The sequence below is a fragment of the Calliphora vicina genome, chromosome 3, assembly GCF_958450345.1.
Source record: "Calliphora vicina chromosome 3, idCalVici1.1, whole genome shotgun sequence".
Classification (NCBI taxonomy): Eukaryota; Metazoa; Arthropoda; class Insecta; order Diptera; family Calliphoridae; genus Calliphora; species Calliphora vicina.
Window position 1 is genome coordinate 124,297,181 of NC_088782.1, and position 21,804 is coordinate 124,318,984.

The window sequence follows — 21,804 nt, forward strand, 5'->3', positions numbered from 1 at the left end:
TATCTGTTAGGTAAACAGTTATCTAGTTAGCTCTTTTATGTTGTTGTTATTAAGGCTCTCTTTTAGTGTTTGCTTGATGACTCTCAGAGTATTTTCAAAACTAGAGATAAATAAAATTGCAATGTGTGTGAGTGTGTCATCTTTTGTTTTGTTTGTTTTGTTGCTGTTGTTGTTTACTTATGCCATTTTGTTGTTGCTGTTTTTGTATAGTGCATTGTTTTGTTGGTTTTTTGTTTGTTTTTTAATGCGTTTCTGAGTAGGCATGCGAGAGTGTGAGTAGTTTCATCGTTGTATTCATCCCTGCCTGCCTGCCTGGCTGGCTGGTCTTAACCTAAATAGTGCTTACACACACTTCTGCTTACTCCTGCAATTATGTTTGCTTAAAGGTTGTTGACCTAAATTGCACAGTGCATTGAACTTTTTGTGTTAAAGGCACAAAACATAAAAATATGTAACAACAAAAACATTTTTAGCATCAAGAAAATAGTAGAAAATGTTTGAAGATGTTTTCCTTATGTTTGGGAGTGAGTGTTTTGCAGGGGGTTGGTTGGTTAGTTTTTATAACTTGAAGATTTAAATGCCCCGAAAATTTCTATTGTGGGAATATGTTTTTTTTGGGGGAATTTTTGGTTTCAGCCAAGCATCCCTTAAAATTTCTACAAATGTGTAGGAACATTTTCGATGAGTTTCAAGTGCATATTCGGTCATTCACCTTAGTTTTGTAAAGAAAAACAATACAATTGACATATTTGTTTTGCTTGTAAAGATTTTGTGAAGAAAAAGGGAAAGAAATTTAGTAGTTAAGAATTTTTCAATAATTTTTTGATTACGAAACTTTATAAATTTTTGTTATAAAGTAAATTTTATTAAAATATTCTTTAATTTATTCTAAGTTTCATACATTTTTAATAAAAAAGGGGTAATTTTTCTCAATTCTTAAGATTTTTTTTTTAAATTTACAAAGGAAATTGCTAAATTTCTTAACTTTCGTAAAAAAATTAAAATTTTCTAAAAATTTTATTCAAGATCTCAACGGATTTTTAAAATTTTAAAAATGTTCAAATGAATTTTTAACAAACTAAAAAGTTTAAACAGATTTTCAAACATTTTAGGCAATTTCTGGATATGGAAATTTTTCAATTCGAATATTTTACAACTTTTAGGAAAATTTTAGGATTTTGAGGCAATTTTTAGTAATACAGTAAATTATTCTAATAAATTTAAAAAAAAATTTCAAAATTTTTTGCTGAAGTTTTTTAATTTTTTTATTTAAAGTGTTAAACAATTTCTTGAATTTTTGAAAATATAGAAATCGGTAAATTTATTGCTGAATTTTTCTAAATTTTAAGCAATTTTGGACATTTTGTTTAGAATTCTTATTTTTTGCCTTCAAATTTCTTACGTATTGAAATTTTTTAAAAAAAATTTGAGCATTTTTCAAAATTTTAATTTTTTTTTTGTGAAAATTTCTTATTTTTTGCCTTTAAATTTTGGACATTTTAGAATTCTTATTTTTGGCCATTAAATTTCTTTCGTTTTGAATTTTTTTTAAAAAATTTTGACCAATTTTTAAATTTTAAATTTGATTTTGGAAATTTTCTTATTCTGTGCCAACAAATTTGTTTCTTTCTGAATTTTTTTTTTTAAAAATTGAAAATTTAAAAAAAAAAATTGAAAATTTTTCATAAATTTTTAATTTTTTTTTGGAAATTTTGTTTTAAATCTTTCTTTCTTTATTTCCTAAATTTTTTTATACATTTCCTTTCCTTTTTCCCTTCCTTTAGTTCCATTTGAATGATTTTTTCCATCCATGTAATAAAATTTGTATATGTTACACTTAGTTTCAAGTGCATTATCGGTCATTCAACCTGTGTGTTTGCAAAAAGGAGCTGACACATTTACAGAAATTGCAAAAGGAATGAGGGTTGAAACCAAACGCTAATACAAAAAAGTTTTAAAATACCAACCACCCTCTTTTCAAGCTATAAAACTAAACAAATACTCAAAAATTCCTGTAAATACATATATAACAAAATCTATACAATATTTGATATTTTAGGGCTTAAAAAGACACAAAAATTAAAAAAAAATTCTATAAATTGTATCGAGGACATAGAAAATTTAAACCATTTTTGTTATAAATTTCAGTACAATACAAAATATGTTTAATTTTTAAGGGAAATTTTAAAAATTACGCCTCTTTTTTAAGAAATTTCAATAAAAATGTTATAAAATATGCAATAATACAAAAATTAGTTTATAATTTCACATTTGTTATTCAAATAATTGAAAATTTTCCAATAAATAATTGTTAAAATTGTAATTTTATTATTAATTATTTCTACTTTTTAGCTTTAATTACTTCCCCTGTTAAAACTACTTTACATATTGTTAATTGCTATTAAAATAATTCGAATTTTCTAGAAAATTACAATCAAATTTGTATTTTTCTTCATTTTCTCCCTCTTTTATTTTAAATTTATTACTATTTATTTTACTTCCCCCTACATAACATAATTTGTCATTTACAATTTACATAATATTTATGCTAATAAAACTTAACACTTAACAACAACATAAGACATAATAAACCGCCATAAATATTGTTTCAATTATTCTATACTAAACAACCTAAAAAATACTAAAGATAAATATTCCTCAATCCACCAACAACAAGAAGGAAGTAAAATTCTATAATAATAATAAAAAAACACATAAAATAAACATCAAAGAGTGAGAGAAAAGAACTGGAAAACTAAACTAAATGAAATATCACACACATACTTACTACAGTTAAATAAACACTCTCTTTTCACTAAAACCAACTCTCACTCTATTTTAATACAATGAAATATTTACAGAGAGAGAGTTTTTATTTTCTGTTTATAAATGAAAAAAAAGAAGAAGATGAAAACATAATCATTACAACAACAAAAGAGAAGCAGAAAAAAAAACTACTACGCGTTGACATTGAACGAGTTCATTCACACTATGGCTCTGGTCAATTACCGATGTTGTTCGTTTCGTTCGTTCCTTCGTTTCGTTTGTTCGTTCGTTAGCATGTGTAGAATAATTGTTCGTATGTATGAATGTTGTTGTTGCTATTGGTTATGTTGTTATGTTAATGTTGAACAAAACCAAAAAGAACAATAAAGTAAAGAATAATGGAAATAAACAACAACAATATAATAATACCAGTAATGAAAACAAACCAAAAAAAAAATTACTATCACAATCAGAACATTTTTTTTTTTACTACAAAACCTATACAACATACGTTAATACCTATATTAGTATGTTTTATTTAAATATACATATTTTGGCAAAGGGGAGATCTGTTAAAGGAGGGGTTAGTTAGTTTTTAGGGAGCTGGTTAGTGATGATGATGACGAAGTTTAAAATAATAATAATATTATGTTAGTGTGAGTAAATAGGGAAATAAAACAAAACAAATAAAAAAAAGTATCAACACTAACACTATTACTTTAATAAATAATCAAATTCAACTATAATAAGAATGTTAAGCGTTTTAAGTTAAAAAAACCCAAAAAATTGATTTCAGAAAATTTACGATATTGGCAAAACTATCAGAAAAATTAATGAAAATTAAGATTTTAAGAGTAAAATCCTTCAAAAGAAAAGCAAAATCATTAAATTTAACCAAAATTAAATTTCTGGAAACTTACGATATTGGCAAAAAAAATTTACGATATTGGCAAATTTAATAGACAAAATAGTAAAAATAAATTTTTTTAAAGTAAAATCTTTTAAAAGAAAAGAAAAATAATTAAAATTAAGCAAAATTGGATTTCTGAAAATTTACGATATTAAAAAAAAAATACGATATTGGCAAATCTAACAGAAAAAATAATGAAAATAAATATTTTAAGAGTAAAATCTTTTAAAAGAAAAGAAAAATCATTAAATTTAACCAAAACTCAACTTCTGGAAATTTACGATATTAAAAAAAATTTACGATATTGGCAAATTTAATAGACAAAATAGTAAAAATAAATTTTTTTAAAGTAAAATCTTTTGAAATAAAAGAAAAATCATTCAAATTAACTAAAATTAAATTTCTGGAAATTTACGATATTAAAAAAAATTTACGATATTGGCAAAACTAATAGAAAAAATTTTGAAAATAATGATTTTAAGAGTAAAATCTTTTAAAAGAAAAGAAAAATCATTGAAATTAACCTAAATTAGATTTCTGAAAATTTACGATATTAAAAAAAATTTACGATATTGGCAAAACTAACAAAAAAAATATTTAAATTTAAGATATTTGAAGTAAAATCCTTTAAAACAAAAGAAAATTATGCTAAATTTAATTTCTGCAAATTTACGATATTAAAAAAAATTTACGATATTGGCAAATCTAACAGAAAAAATATTGAAAATTAAGATATTTACAGTAAAATCTTTTGAAATAAAAGAAAAATCATTCAAATTAACCAAAATTAAATTTCTGGAAATTTACGATATTAAAAAAAATTTACGATATTGGCAAATTTAACAGACAAAATAGTGAAAATAAATCTTTTTAAAGTAAAATCTTTTAAAATAAAAGAAAAATCATTAAAATTAACCTAAATTAGACTTCTGAAAATTTACGATATTTAAAAAAATTTACGATATTGGCAAAACTAACAAAAAAAATATTCAAATTTAAGATATTTGAAGTAAAATCCTTTAAAACAAATGAAAATTATGCTAAATTTAATTTCTGAAAATTTACGATATTAAAAAAATTTACGATATTGGCAAAACTAACAGAAAAAATATTGAAAATTAAGATATTTACAGTAAAATCTTTTGAAATAAAAGAAAAATCATTCAAATTAACCAAAATTAAATTTCTGGAAATTTACGATATTAAAAAATTGGCAAATTTAACAGACAAAATAGTGAAAATAAATCTTTTTACAGAAAAATCTTTTAAAAGAAAAGAAAAACCATTAAAATTAACTTAAATTAGACTTCTGGAAATTTACGATATTAAAAAAAATTTACGATATTATAAAAAATATCAGAAAAATTTCAAAATTTATGTAATTATTATATAAATTCTGTTAAAAGAATAAAAAAATTATTAAAATTTCCCAAAATTTAATTTCTGAAAATTTACGATATTAAAAAAAATTTAAATATTAGCAAAACTTCAAGAAAATAATTGAAAATAATGATATTTAGAGTAAAAGCTAAATTATAAAATTTTTTATTTCTGAAAATTTACGATATTAAAAAAAAATTTGAAAACTCTTTACGATATTAGAAAAAAATATTTAGCTTATTATATTTAAAACTAGCTCAAATACGAACAAGAACAAGAAAATTTTAAAAAACAACAATAAAAAAAAATTACGATATTATTCAAAAATTTTGGATATTTAGCTTATTATTTATCAATAAACTAAAAATCAATAAGTTTTTTTTTAAGATTTTGAAAGAAAATTTATTTTATTTGTCTATTTCAGCTAAGTATTTAATTATGAATTTAAGAAATTTACAATATTACACGATATTTTACTTAATTTTTTAAAAAAAAACCTTAAACTTTTAATAAATTAAAAATTATTTTAGAAAATTTATGATATTTAAAAAATTACCTTAAAAATAATAATGTTTATTTCAAAACTAGTCAAAAGTTTTTTGCTAAACTGCTTAAATTTAATTAAGTTTGTTCAAGTTTTGTTCTATTTTTAAACTTTTTTCTAACATTTAATACTTGTCTTCATTTATTTGTTGTTATAATAAAATCTGTTTGATAAAACTAATTAGTTAAAAAAACCATCAACCAGTTTCTTTTGTTAGCTAAAAATTCTACCCTCTGCCAAAAATAAACTTCAAAAAAATCATAAAATTTAAAGGTCAATACACAATCTGAAGGCCATTAAATAAAATAAGCAAAAAAAATACACACAAATGGCCAAAAATATGTATAAAAGCTTCCTGATTAACAAAAAAACAAGCAAAATATTAAAAAACTACACGCATGTTTAAACTCACGCACTTTAACGCAGACTCCACTCGACCAGGCCGAGTAGAATGAAAACAACAACAACAACAAACAAAATGTAAAAGAGTAAAGTCAGAGAAGAGTGGTCAATATTTTAAACATGTTTTGTTTTCGGGCCCTACAACAATAACAACAACAACCTAAAACAAACGAAGAAGTTTTTCATTGTCCCCAAACGAAAGAGTAAACAAACGATTGGAGACGAGTAGCAATAATAACAACAACAACAACAAATGAGTTCAAGCAGAAAATTTATTTAACCTTGAACTTCAAAATAATTTGTGAATGTTGTTGTTGTTCTTCTTCTTAGTAATAAGAGTAAATACAGATAGATCGTGGTGAATAAACACACTAATAAGGACGATCCTTTATATTTGGCTTTGATTTAATACTAGGGTGGTTATATTTTTCATTATATAAAGGGCTTTTATTGTGTTAAACACTTGTAATAATCAATTTAATCTCATGATTTTGTATAGGAATTATATTTATGTAAAATGTTCTCTATATACAGATACTGCTACCACTTGGTATTGTTCATTAATAAAGAAGGGTTCTTGTGTGTGCTTTATCATTGTTCTTTTTATAGAGTGCAAACAATGTACATGATCTGTGCATGCAGCCAGCCTGGTGATTTAACCTAAATCAAGGACGTCATTGAGACATTTATTGAGTCTGGCTGGGTATAAAAATAAATACAATACAGCGTAGTATGTATGGCAGAAATTGAAAAGGCAGCAAAAACTATAAATAAATAAGAAGAAAAAATATATTGCATTTGCAATATAAGGGAATAGGGCAAACTACTTTTTCAAGGTTGAGCACGCGCTCATTTGTTTTTGTTTTATTGCAAAACAACATAACAAAAGACAATAATAACATACTACAAGCAGCTACAAACGGCATAAAGGAAGCTTTATTTCCAATTAAAAAAAAAAAAAAAAACTCAAAAATAATTTGGAAAAAATTTTGAAAAAAAATGAAATAATGTTGGAAATATTTTTTATTGTTAAACTTAAACTTCATAAAACTTTAAATAGGGTGCTTATAAATGTTATAACTAAACAGTTCCCTGCTAAATTTCCTTAAATTCTGTATATTCAACCCCCAGACATTTTGATTTAATACAGTCTGCAGCATATTTTTGGGGGCCTTTGAACTTTTAACTGCAGTTTCAATAAAAAATAATTTTAGTTAGGTTTTGAAGGTTTTTTCTTAGACATTGTTATAAAAAAATGAAATTTATAAAGATCACTACTTACCTTGCAACCTTCACAAGAATGGACGCCATAATGGAAACCCGAAGCCTTGTCACCGCAAACACGACACAAAACAGTGGTGCCATCGAATTCTAAAAAGAGAAGAGAGAAGAAAAACATTTATTAGAAAACAAAATTAATAAGACAAGATAAAAATCCACAAAATACCTATCTAGTAGATGTTATGAAATTTTTAAGATATTGAAGAAAAAAAGAAAAATATAAAAATTAACAAAAAATTTATAAAAAAAAAATTACGATATTAAAAAAAAATACGATATTATCTAATATAAGTAAATTTCACACAACTATCAACATTATATAAAGAAAATGTTAAAAATTAACAAAAAATCCGTAAAAAAAAAATTTACGATATTAAAAAAAATTACGATATTTAGACTATTTCAGTCAAAAATCCATAAATAACTTAATTTTACAAAGAACGCATTATAAAATTAACTTAAAACCAGCAAAAAAAAATTACGATATTAAAAAAAAATTACGATATTAGAAGAGAATTTACGATATTTGGCCTTTTTTAGTCCAAAATCCATAAATAACTCAATATTACAAAGAACACATTATAAAATTAACATAAAACCAGCAAAAAAAAATTACGATGTTGAAATTTTTTTTACGATATTAGAAAAAAATTTACGATATTAAAAAAAATTACGATATTAGAAAAAAATTTACGATATTTATGCTTAAAACCAGCAAAAAAAAATTACGATATTGAAAATTTTTTTACGATATTAGAAAAAAATTTACGATATTAAAAAAAAATTACGATATTAGAAACAAATTTACGATATTTAGGCTATTTCAGTAAAAAAATATATAAATAACTTAATTTTACAAAGAACACATTAAAAATTAACTAAAAACCGGCAAATAAAATTTACGATATTAGAAGAAAATTTACGATATTTGGCATATTTTAGTCCAAAATCCATAAATAACTCAATATTACAAAGAACACATTATAAAATTAACTTAAAACCAGCAAAAAAAAAATTACGATATTAGAAAAAAATTTACGATATTAAAAAAAAATTACGATAAAAAAAAAAAATTTTATTTTATTAAAATAAAGACTTTTCATACAATTTCATTAAAACAACGTTATTCCATAAAATGTCATTAAAATTACAATATTTCATTAAAATCAAATACATAGTTTTATAAAACTCACAATATTTCATAAATATTCATTAAAATAATGATAAAATTATATTTCCTATAATATTTTATTAAAATAAAGATTTTTCATACAATTTCATTAAAACAACGTTATTCCATAAAATGTCATTAAAATTTCGATATTTCATTAAAATCAAATAGTTTTTATAAAACTCACAATATTTCATAAACTGTAATTTCATTAAAATAACGATATTATATAAAATTTATGATATTTCATTAAAAATTTGTGATATTTCACTAAAATAACGTTTATTAATAAAATTTACAATATTTCATTAAATTAATGAAATTTTATTAAATTTCAGATATTTCATTAAATTAACGCATTTTCATTAAAATTACGAAAGTTCATAACATGTATGATATTTCATACAATTTACGATATATGTACATATTAATAAAATATTGAGCTTTTATTAAATTTACTTATGTATGTATTTCATTACATATATCATAAAATTTATAATATTTCATTAAAATAATGATTATGACTAAAATTTATAATATTTCATTAAAATAATAAAATTTCATTAAAATAATGAAATTTCATTAAAATAATGAAATTGCTTTAAATTTAAGATATTTCATATAATATACAATATTTCTTTTGAATAACGAATTTTCATTAAAACAAATATGTACAAACATACATATTTCGTAAAACTTAAAAAAATTCATTATAATAATGAAATATCATTTAATTTATTTTATATCTTTTGAATTACGATATTTCACTTAATTTATAATATTTCTTTAAAATAATGATATTTCATTAAAATAATGAAATCTCATTTATATAACGTTTTTGCACAATTTCATTAAAGTGATGAAATTTAATTTAAATAACGTTTTTTTCATAAAATTTCATTAAAATATAGATATTTGATTAAAATAACGACAATTCATTAAAATAATGAACTTTAATTTAAATAACGATATTTCATAAAACTTAATATAATTCATTAAAATACCATATTGCGCTAAAAAAAAATTATATAAAACATTCTAAAAAAAAATCAAAAATATTTCTTTCTGTTTATCATCATCGACAAGATCATTCTTTGTTCTGTTTTTATTTCTATTTTTTTACTTTTACTCTTAATTACAATTCTTATCTTGCTCCCTCCTCTGCCTACAAAAATTACTTTCTTTTTCAAAACCAAACAAACCCCTCTTAACTGGCTTTCTTACCTCTACTTAATGAAAACAAACAAACGTAGAAGAAAGTTCATAACATAATCACCAAGAATTTAAGCTCTGCATATAAAGTTGTTGTAAATAGTAGTAACAACAAACACGGTATTACGTAACTTTCTCTTCGAAATCAGCAACAACAACAACATTCATACAAAATTCACTCATTCATAAAGATTCATTCATACAAATGAAAACAAATGAAAGAAGAAAAACAAACTAGTTTTTTTTGTTTGTTTTTGAAACGAAGAAAGTTCAAAAGATAATAATGAAAAGAATAAAAGATTAACAACAACTACAACTACATATTCACATAGAGGAGAGGAGTAATAAACCAGCAACCAGTTTTCGTAAACACGAACAACAATCGTGTTGTTTGTTATGCTTGTTGTTGTTGTTGAAACACTAACAAACAGAGAAAGGCCTAGAGAATTGTTCTTGTTGCTCTTCTTATTGGTTTTGGTAAACAAAAGAAAGTCTTTCTCTTGTTTGGTGTTTTGTTTTTATTCCTCTTCCTCTGATTCTCTAATGTTAGATCGATCGTGCACGTACACCAATATATTTGTAGTTCATAGTATGGGGGTATTACATATTTGGATTATCTGTGGTTATGGTTTGTTGATTTTTTTCTTTCTCATTATTGAGAAAGAAAGTAGTAGTAAAGTCTCACGATTTTTTTCGTTTTGTTAGTATGTTTGAACTTGAAAATTTCTTTATAATTATACTTATGTAAGTAAGTAGAATGTGTGTTTTTCTTTTTTAAATTCTTGTAAAATTGAGTAATAGTTTTTGTTTAGGAGTTGGGGGCATTGTTTTTTTTCTAGAGTTTTCGAAACTAGTTTCTATTTTTTCTCGTCATATCTAATGGAATTTTAATTATTTTGGGTGTGTAATGAAGGAAAATTTGGGAAAATTCCATGACATGTGTTTATTTTGGGATAATTTATCAAACATTAAATTAAATACTAAAGAAATGGAGGTTTAAGGTTGGAATATAAAGTAAACTTATATTATTTCTTTATGTTTTTATGGCTAAATTTAGTTTTTCATGGTTTTTCTGAAATTAATTTTTATTTATTTATAAATTTCTTGGCTTTAGTTCAATAAAAGTTTCTCTAAATTTTAGTTTTAATTTCACTTTTATTTATAGCCGGCTAAAAAAATGTGTTTTAATTGAAATTGTGGCTTGAAATTAAAAACCACGCACTTATTTTGCCAAAAGTTTAATGAAATTAAAATGTAAAAATGTCAGTCTAAAGTTTTACATGACAATGAATTTTATAGTTTAAACAAGCCAAAATGAAAAAAATTATGAAATTAAATTGAAATTTTATAAAACTTGAAATAATATACATATATACAATTAAATTAATGATATTTCACAGAATTAACAATATTTCATTAAAAAAAACCTATTTCATTAAAATAATGAAATTTCATAAATTAACGATATTTCATAGAATTTACATTATTTCATTAAAATAATGATTTTTCAATAAAAAACATAATTCATTAAAATAATGAAATTTAATAAAACTTACGATATTTCATTGCAATAACGATATATGTATCAGTAAATTAAAGATATTTCATAGAATTTACTTTATTTCATTAAAATAATGATTTTGCATTAAAAAACATATTTCATTAAAATAATGAAATTTCATATAACATAAAATGTGTCATTCAAATAACGAAATTTCATAAAATTTACAATATTTCAATAAATACCGCCAATTTTTAATAAAAACATATTTCATTAAAATAATGAAATTTCATAAATGTTACAAAATTTCATTGAAATAACAATATCTCAATAAATTCCTAATATTTCATTAAAATAATGATATTCATTACAAGTAACACATTTCATTAATATAATGAAATTTCATAAAACTTGCGATATTTCATTGAAATAAAAATATTTAATTAAATTAACGATATTTCATAGAATTTACGATATTTTATTAAAAAAAACATATTTCATTAAAATAATGAAATTTCATAAATGTTACAATATTTCATTGAAATAACAATATCTCAATAAATTCCTAATATTTCATTAAAATAATGATATTCATTACAAGTAACATGTTTCATTAATATAATGAAATTTCATAAAACTTGCGATATTTCATTGTAATAAAAATATTTAATTAAATTAACGATATTTCATAGAATTTACGATATTTTATTAAAAAAACATATTTCATTAAAATAATGAAATTTCATAAATCTTACGATATTTTATTAAAATAGCGACATTTCACTAAATTTACGATATTTCATTGAATTAACGATATTTCATTAAAATACTGAAATTTCATAGAATTTAGGATATTTTATTGAAAAAACATATTTCATTAATATAATGAAATTTCATAAATCTTACGATATTTTATTAAATTAGCGACATTTCACTAAATTATTACGATATTACATTGAATTAACGATATTTCATTAAAAAAACATATTTCATTAAAATAATGAAATTTCATAAAACTTGCGATATTTCATTAAAATAACGGCATTTCACTAAATTTACAATATTTCACTAAAATAACGATATTTCTTTAAAAAAATCAGATTTCATTAAAATAATGAACTTTCATAAAAACTTATGATATTTCATTAAAATCACAATAAATCCTCAATATTTTAATAAATTCCCAATATTTCATTAAAATAATGATATTCATTACAAGAAACATAATTCATTAATATAACGAAATTGCATAAAACTTTCAATTTCTTTGTTTAAATTTTCTTGTTATTTCATTAAATACTTTTGCTTGTCACTGCTGTATTTTTTCACCAACAACTAACAAAACTTTTGTCTACAACCTTGAAACATTCATTCACTCTAAAAAGCTTACGCATGCTAAATTTCAAAGCGTCTGGCTGCTAAACATTACACTCGGCGCTACACTCACAGAAATAATTAAGCAGAAAAACGTGCGTAATATTTAAAAAAAAACGTTTTTTTTAAGCAAAATGATCTTGTTTTAAAAACCACAAAATCTCTATTACTCATAAACTTTAAACAACCAACACCAACCAACTACAATATATTTTGACATTGAAATTAAATAAAAAAAAAGTTAAGTACTTATCTACTACAACAACAACAGTCAGAAACAATTTCAGCAGTTGTTTAACCATAAAATACACACACATCTAAAATAAATACAATTTCAATGTTTTTTTTTTTCATTTCATTAAACAAATGCGGAAATATTTATTTTAACAAGATTTTGAACAGGTTTTTTTTCCAAAAAACAAAAAATGTGTTTTAAAACAAAATTAAATTAATCAATAACGTAGTGACAGTGAAACAAAATTAACATAAAAGTTCAAAAACCTATGATAAGGTCAATTTGCTGAATTTCGATTAAAATTGTTGAAAAAAAAAATCAAAAAATTTGTATTGAAATTAAAACAGCTGGTTTTTGGTTAAATGTTTTTTTTTTTGTAAAAAAATAATAACATTGAAATTTTTAAAGGTAAATAAACTTTTGCTTTTATTCTCTTGGAGTATGCAAAAATTTTTTATATTGAGCCAGGGGGCTTGTTAAATGCAAGATAACGACTACAAAAAGGTGAATGAATTTTATTGAAAATATTAAAAATTTTAAACAAAATTATGTAATTGTAAAGTCAAAAAATCAAAATGTTGTTTCCCTGTGAGGGGGAGAAGTAAATGAACTTTATTTTTGAAAAAAGGTCAATGATTTTATAAAAAACAAAATAAAGAAAATATTTCAAAAAGTAATAAAGAAAAATTTGCTTAAAAATTACACATACACATTTCTTAAATTTTTATTGTTGACAATTTCAATTGAAAATTTCTAAATTATTATTTTTTTTATTTTGAAGTTAAAAAGAATAAAGTTTATTGCTTTAGATTTGTTTAATTTAGTAGAATTACTATATCAAATTTGAAAAAACTAGCTTAAAGATTTCTTAAGTTATTAAACAAATTAAGTTAATGAGGTTAGTTTGAATAACAGTTCACTAAAAGTTTGTTAATAAATATAATAAATAAAATTTGTGTGTATTTTATTCTAGATACCTTAAAGTATTTGTATGTTAAATTTCCTTTAACTATTCTAACTAGTTTGCAAGTTATTAAGAAATTAAGATTTTGAGGTTAAGTTGAAAATTTTGTTTTTTTAATAACTTTTAAATGAAATAATATATAATCTCAAATTAATAGTCAAACTAATCTTTACACTTCAAATAATTACTAAACCGAATTTAAGTAAAATCTATTAAACAATTTCCGAAATATTAAAAAAATAAATTTTGTGAGGTTAAGTTGAAAATTTTTTTTTCTTTAAGCTTTTTTAATAAAATTATTTTGCAAAAATATTCTTTACTGAATAAACAACAGTTATATATAATTAAAATAAAAAAATCAAATAATTTGAAAGTTTCAATCAAATTTTTTATTATAATTTTTTTAAGAATTTTTTTTTTTTTTTAATTTGCTTTTAGTTTTAATTTTTATTTACCAATTTATTGTAAATAATGTTTAGTATTTTTATAAAATAATGTTTTTAAGTTCCAGGTTGTTAATTACAAGTTATTAAGAAATTACATTTTTGAGGTTAGATTGAAAATTTTGTTTTTTGAATATTTTGCAAATTATGGTATATTTAGACCAAAATTTTTATTTCAATTATTTGTTTTAATGTAAAGAATTATTGTAGAGAATTTTATTAAAATCATTTCATTAGTTTTAAAGTTATTAACAAAACAAATTTTGTGAGGTTAGATTGAAAAACTTTTTTCTGTTAAGGTTTTTAAAGAAAATTTTAAAATCCTAGAATTCTTTATTTCATTGCTAGTAATTATATAAAATTTGATTATTCTAGTTATTCATTTAAAAATTTCGAAAATTTTTTTATTTTCATTTCTTTAAAATGAGAAAATTTTCTTCAATTTCTTATCAGTTTTATTATTTGTGTTTCAAATTTATTAGATAGTATTTGTTTATTTGTTTAATTTTAATAATGTTGCTGTGTTTTTTTCTATTATAAGGAAATTATCTTGGAAAATGTGTTATCTTGTTTAATTGTTTAAACAAACTTCTAATAATGATAAGACTAGTACACAACCAGCAACATAAATTTTTAGATTTAATTATTTAGCATGAACTTGAAAACTATTTATAACAATTTCATTGTTGGTGTTTTCAATATTTTTTTTTTGGGTGAGTGGGTTTTAACTTAACACATGTGTTAAAGAGACTGAGAACAAGCATGAAACAAAAATGACGTCAAATTTATCAATAATATTTATAAATAAATTTGAAATTATTTTTCACTTTCATTACAAAAAAGAAAGTTTAAAGAAAACAAAACAAAACTGGACTTTTAAGTCAAAAGCTTTTTTAGTTAAAGTTTTTTGTTTATATTGTAAATTCATTGAAAGCAAAAGTTAACGAACTTTTTGGTTAAACAAAATAAATAATAAAGGTTTAATTAAATTTTGCATTTTATTTAATACTGTTATTTCATATAAATAAACAAGTTTATTTTTAACAAAAATGTCACACATTTTTTCTTTCCTCCAAAAAGTTTTTTGAACCGTTTTTTTTTTTCAAAAAACCGCCTTGTTTAAAATACAAAAATGAACTGCTTTGAACTTTAATTAAATATCATATCATATACAACTGAAATTTAATAAAAAAAATACGAAAAATGCGGAATTAAAAATGATTTCTTACATGTTGCTTTGAGAGCGAGAGAGACATGACCTTGTTAATAATAAAAATCATTTAAAACATTGTGTTAAAACCAATATTTTTTTGAGGTATTTCAGTAAGTATTAGACTAGGCCTATTGTGTGTTGTGTTAAACATCTGTTAGATGATGTTTTAAGCAAAATTAATTTCAATTTAATTTCCGTACTTTAACTTGTGGCTGGCTACAAACTGGTTGCTGCTGCTGCCTTAAAGCGGGTGTATTGACTTTAATTTGTTTAGGCAAGATTTCAATGAATTTTGCTTAATAATAAATGGAAATCAATGAACTTTTTTTGCCTTCAAATATTGACCTTTTAATTGGCTAATAACTGTAGTTTCTGTTTGATTTAATTCAAATAAATTATTTAACTTAAGGAAGGAAGTTGATAAAATGGAAAATATGCTGATATTTGGCCATAAATTATATTCTTTGAAGTCTAAGTCAAAATAATTAAATTTTTTTATGAATATTTAGAAAAAGCTTTTACTATTTTACTAAATATTTATAAACTACAAGCAAATGCAAGATTTTATAATGAAAATTTTTCAAATAGCTGCAAAAATATTAAGATTTTTTCAAAAAAATTTTTTTTTTTAAAATTTAATGTTTTAAATTTTAATAAATTTATAAAAATTAAAATTAATCTATTTCAAATATAACATTCCAGCTAAACTCTTCCCTAAAACCTAAAGAATTTTTTCTTAGCACATCTCTGAAATATCTTTAAGGGTTCGGAAAATATTAAGCAAATTGTTTTGTAAGGTTAAAAAGAAAAACTTTTTTCCTTTTTATTTAAAACCTAAATTTTTTTTATTAAAATACTGCCTAAATTCATAAAAGTGTTTAAATAAAAAAATCAATAAAAAAGCTAAAACAATTAAAAACTTGTTTAAAAAAAATGTATTTAAAAGACAAGAAATTACAATTTTTCTTTTATAATTTTAATTTTTAAAACAATAACATTTAAACTAAAAAAATTGCCCAACTATTCCCCAAACTTTAAAGTATTAAAATGCTAAATCTCATATAAATTGCTTCAATAATTCCCAAGTTATTAAAGAAACCTTTTTTTAAGGTTAGGGAGAAAAACTTTTTTCCTTATTAAATAAAAAAGAAAATTTATACTTCAACATACTTTTTAATAAATAAAAAATAATTCCACAGCAAATTTTTGAAATTTGATAAAGTGTTATAAAAAAAAAAAAAAATATTTAAAATTTTTTATAAAAATTTTATCTTTAAATTTTTTAAATATTAATAAAACTAAACCAAACTTTTGCTAAAATATTCCTTGAAGTTTAAATATTAATTGAGTTTAATTTCACTGAAATCGTTGTAGGGATTCGGGAGTTATTAAAGAAAATATATTTTGAGGTTAGGGAGAAAAACTTTTTTCTTTAATGACTAAAACGGAAAATTTTTTAAACAAAATGCTCATTGAGGTCCATTAACTAATTCCACTAAGAATTCTTTAAAATTTTCCCAATAATTCCAAAATTATTGAAAAAATTAAATTGAATATTTTAATTTTATGATTCAAAAACTGTAATAATTTTTACTTTAAAAAATTCCCTAAAGTTTAAAGAATACTCGAGTTTAATTTCACTGAAATCGCTTTAGTTATTCAGGAGTTATTAAAGAAAATTAATTTTGAGGTTAGGGAGAAAAACTTTTTTCCTCGATCATTAATCACTAAACTTTATAAGGGAAACTACTACTTCAAGCATAAATAGTATTTAAGCTAAAAATATTTTAAATCGCTTAAAAAGTTTCTTAAAAATTTAAGAAAATATATTGAAAATTTCAGTATAAATTTTATTTTAAATTTTTTTTTCAAATATTAAAAATGTGAAATAAAACTTTTGCTAAACTATTCCTTGAAGTTTAAAGATTTAATGAGTTTAATTTCAATGAAATCGCTGCAGGGATTCTGGAGTTATTAAAGAAATTCTTAAGTGAGGTTAGGGAGAAAAACTTTTTTCCCCGTTCTTGGAGTCATACTAATTTTATAACAAACTACTCCTTTACTCTGTAATAGTAAGCCTAAGGAAAATTATTATTATCTCTCTATTGGTTTCAAAGTTATTTAAAAAAATTTAAATATTTTTAAAGCTATATTGATACATTTTTTATTCTTCAAAAATTTTTTTAAATAGTCGTTAGTTTTCAATTAAATTTAGCATAACTATTCTTTTTAGTCTTAAGAATTTTTTAGCTAAATGTTATTGAAATCTATTCAGGGATTTAGAAGTTATTAAAAAAAATGTTTTTTGAGGTTAGGGAGAAAAATTTCTTTAAATCAGCTTTGATGAAGAAAATTGTCATAAGAAACTGTTGCTCAAATAAAAAATAGTTGTCATAGAGAATTTCTTTAAAATCCCTTAATCAGCTTCAAAGTTATTTACAAAAATTGATAAAATTCTAAAGAATTTTTTTTTTAAAATTTGCTAATATTTGTTTCCTTTAAAGAAATATTTAACCGATTGTAGATTACAAGTTCTTATAGAACAAAGTTTAACAATTTTCATACCAAACTTTTTCTTCATCAAATTTAACTGTAACTTCTGCCAAGTTTTTATAAGCCTCAAAATTTTTATAAATTTTTTAATTTTTAGCTTTATAAGTTCTCTGGATATGATTTAATAAAATCCCTTACCAATATTAAGTTCCGGTTCACCCTTAACCGAACTGGCCACCGTGGTATCCATAACGGGATAAGATTTTATATAATCCGGGGTTTGGGGTCTAGAATCGGCGGCTACCACAACAACACCCGAAGAATGCTGATGATGCTGGAGAGCAATATGTTGCTGTTGTTGGTGTTGCTGAAGATGCTGATGTTGCTGGTATAAATTATTATTGTTGACATTCTGATTAGAATGATGATAATTAAGGAAATTATCATAAGATGAATTAAGATTTTCGGAAGTAGTAACAATATTGTTGTTATTGTTATTATTATTGTTAATGTTGTTAAGGGATTGATGATAGATATTGTTGTTGTTAAGGCTGCAAGGTTGCTGCAAAGCTTGTGAAAGTATAAGGGAATTATGTGAGGTTTTGGGTGGATAAATCACTGAGGAAGAGGCAGTTGAGGAGGAATTGGGGGAAAGGTTGGGCATGGAAGAGGAGATAGAGGAAGGGTTAAGCTTAAGAGCATTTACAGCTAATGTTGATGATAATGATGATGTGGAGGTTGAGGTTGAAGCACCTGTGGGCACAGTATCCATGTCTGTGACAGGTGTTGTAGAGTTGGATGCTGCTGTAGAGTTGGAAGCTCTCAAGGGAGTTCTTATAAAGTTTATATGTCTATTTTGATACTCCTGCTGGTTTAAAGAGTTTTGATAGTTTGTCATATGTTGCTGTTGTTGTTGTTGTTGGGGATCCTCCATATTGGAGTTAGTTTGTGTTAAAAGTTTGGTATTTTGATAATACGCGGAAACACTGGTATTGGGTGGTAATTTTAAAGCATTTTCTAAATGGGAACGGCCCATTATTAGTTGTGGACACGAGGTGGTGGAAGAGGCGGCGGAGGCCTCTACCACGGTTAAATGTTGCTGTTGTTGTTGTGAATTATTATTGTTTAGGGATTGTTGTTGGATTTGATTTGTTATATGACAGATCACCGAAATTTTTGCACTTTGGCTGGGAGCTTCACCTCCCACCACCACACTACTGCTAGAAGGATGACAGTCCGAACTGTCAGCTGACATGACCATTTTCATTTTTAATTTTCTTTTTTTTTTTGGGAAAGAAATTTTCTTTTTAAATTTTTAATAAAATTTTCTTTTAAAATTGCATTTTCTTTAGATATTTATTTTTTTTCACAATTTGGGGGGTTTTTTTGTCACTCACACATTTCTTGTTTTGTTTTCAATATTTTCTTTTTTGATTTTTTCTTTTGTAAAAAAATTCAGTTGGTTTTTGGTTTTATTTCAATTTTCTTTTAATTTCAGTTTTGTATTTTTCTTTTCTTTCAAATTTTGATTAATAAAACTTCACGTATATTCCGTTAACCGTAAATAACGATCTGCACATTACGAAGCGCCGCTTGTCAATGAAAGGAAAATCAACATTTACGCTGGATCTTGTTCGTTTTCAGTTCAAAAACTACACACACTCTGTTGGGCTGAACAACAGCCAGCCAAACTACCAGACACCCCTTATTGTTACCAAAAACAACAAAAATCCCAATAAAGAGCAAGAGTTTTAAGACCCTGAGTTTGTGATTATTACTCGCGCTCTCTGTCTCTTTCCCAGAGACAAACAGATAAAACAAACTGTTGAACTCACGTGCTCTTGAAAAATTTATAAAAATATACAACAAACTTTGTGATTTTGATGATGTATTACTACTCCCCTTTATGTTTTTTTTTTGTTTGTATGTTTGCTTAGTCATGGCCAATGTTTTTTTTTATAAAATAAAGTACATTGATCGCTTAATAGAGAGCCTTAATAAAGAGAGTAAAATAATATATCTCTGTAATATAACTGAGAGTATTATTTAATCATTTATTGTGGCTAGAGTGGGGCTGTTTTGTTAATAGTTTTGTGAGTATTCAGGGCTAAATATTATTAAATTTTATATCAAATGAAAATGCCTTGAAATTTAGAGAGCCAGAGAGTTTGAAAAATTAGAGACAACACGTGTGAGTTTTCCAATTTGCTTTAATATTTCTCTACATTCAACAGAGTTTTCACAAAACAAAAAATCATTTATTTTTCAAAACACCCCCTCACATAATTTTTGTTGTAGCCAGCCATAGTGCTGGTGGTGGTGGTGGGTGTCTGTGTTTGTAAGTGTATTTTAATAATAACAACACTGCATTTATAAACAGCCTGTAACTTTCTCTATGTTGTCCTAGGTTGAAATTCAAATACAAATCTCCCCCTCAAGAATGTGCATCTTTGAGCATCAGTAAATGGTATTCGTGCTGATTGTATGGAAAGTAAATAATCTTGTGTAGTAGTAGTTTTTTTTAGGTTAATAAACTTTTTTTCGCCCTTCAATTATCTGATCTATAAGTATTCCTTAAGATATTATTTTTTTTAATTGTTATTATTGTGCAGTTTTTTTTGTAGTATTGACAGAGTTCATTGATCGTTAATTTTATAGTAAGTGTTTCATAAATAAATTTAATTAACTCTTGTTTTTTTTTTTGTATATTGTGTGATTTTTTGAAATTTTTTGTTTTAGCTTTTATACAAGTTAAAGTTTTATTTCGATTTTTACCTCGATAAAAGAGTCGTTGACTTGAATTGTTTTTTTTTGTATTTTAACTCACAGTGAAGTTTGAAAGCAAAAAAAAACTAAAATGAATCATTTAAAAAAAAATAAAGGAGGCTGTTTTGGATGAAACAAATACTTCCTTAAAAAAACTATAAAAAAAGAAAACTTTCCAAAATAATTATTTTTTTTTGATTTAAGAACTTCTTAATTTTTAAAATTTTATATTTAATCATTTAATAATTCATACAATTTATTTGCTGTTTTAAAGACAAAACTCCCCAGAATTTGTTTGTAAAATATCTTGCCAATCGCTCTAAGTACAACGAAGTTATTTAATAAATTATATTTTGAGGTTAGGGAGAAAAACTTTTTTAAATATTATGTTAAAACTAAAATTTTTGTTGCAAAATACTGCTTAAGCTAAGAAAAATAAATTCCATATAAAATTATTAAAATTTTCCAAAGCTTAACAAAAAAAATTGAAGAAAATTTATTTAAAATTGTAAGTTTTAATTTAATTTTAAAATAAATTTAAATATTGAATAAATTAAATATATGATACGCTAAACTATACTTTAAAGCATAGAGAATTATTCAGTGAAATATCACTGAAATCGCTCTAAGAATAACAAAGTAATTTAAGAAAACATTTTTTGAGGTTAGGGAGAACAACTTTTTTATTTATAATTTGAAAGCCAAATTTTTTGCTTTAAAATACTCCTAGAGGTAAACAAAAGAAATTTCAATAAAAATTCTTGATTATACTTAAAGGAAAAACCAAACAATTTTAGAAAATTTCCTAAAAATTACATGTTTTAATTTTAATTTACAATTAATTTAAATATTGAATAAACGAAATATATAATATGCTAAACTATAACCTAAAGTTTAGAGTATAACTTAGTAAAATATTACTGAAATCGCTTTAAGTATATGGAAGTTATTTAGGAAATAGTGTTTTAAGGTTAGGGAGTAAAACTTTTTTAAATATTTGTTTAAAAAGAAAAGTTTTGCATTAAAATGCTGCTAGAGATAAACAAAAGTAATTGCAGTAAATTTTCTTGACCTTACTTTAAGGAAAAACAAAATAATTTTAAAAAATTTCCTGAAAATTGTATTAAAACATACATTTAAAATTGTATA

At 22.9% G+C, this 21,804-nt stretch overlaps 1 protein-coding gene across 2 annotated transcripts in view; it reads right to left on the reverse strand.

The window, feature by feature from the left end:
- Window positions 1-21,804, reverse strand: part of Eip75B (Ecdysone-induced protein 75B) — a 254,158-nt gene that overhangs the window by 81,603 nt on the left and 150,751 nt on the right. Inside the window, exons 1-2 of one of the 2 annotated variants that reach the window (XM_065506351.1) lie at window positions 18,088-19,182; window positions 7,285-7,373 (exon numbers count right to left, since the gene is read on the reverse strand). In XM_065506351.1, the coding sequence (XP_065362423.1) occupies window positions 7,285-7,373; window positions 18,088-19,156 (1,158 nt within the window). In that variant the 5' untranslated portion in view covers window positions 19,157-19,182. Of the gene's footprint in view, window positions 1-7,284; window positions 7,374-18,087; window positions 19,183-21,804 lie in introns of those variants that run through there. The other variant, XM_065506350.1, reaches the window with a different exon arrangement.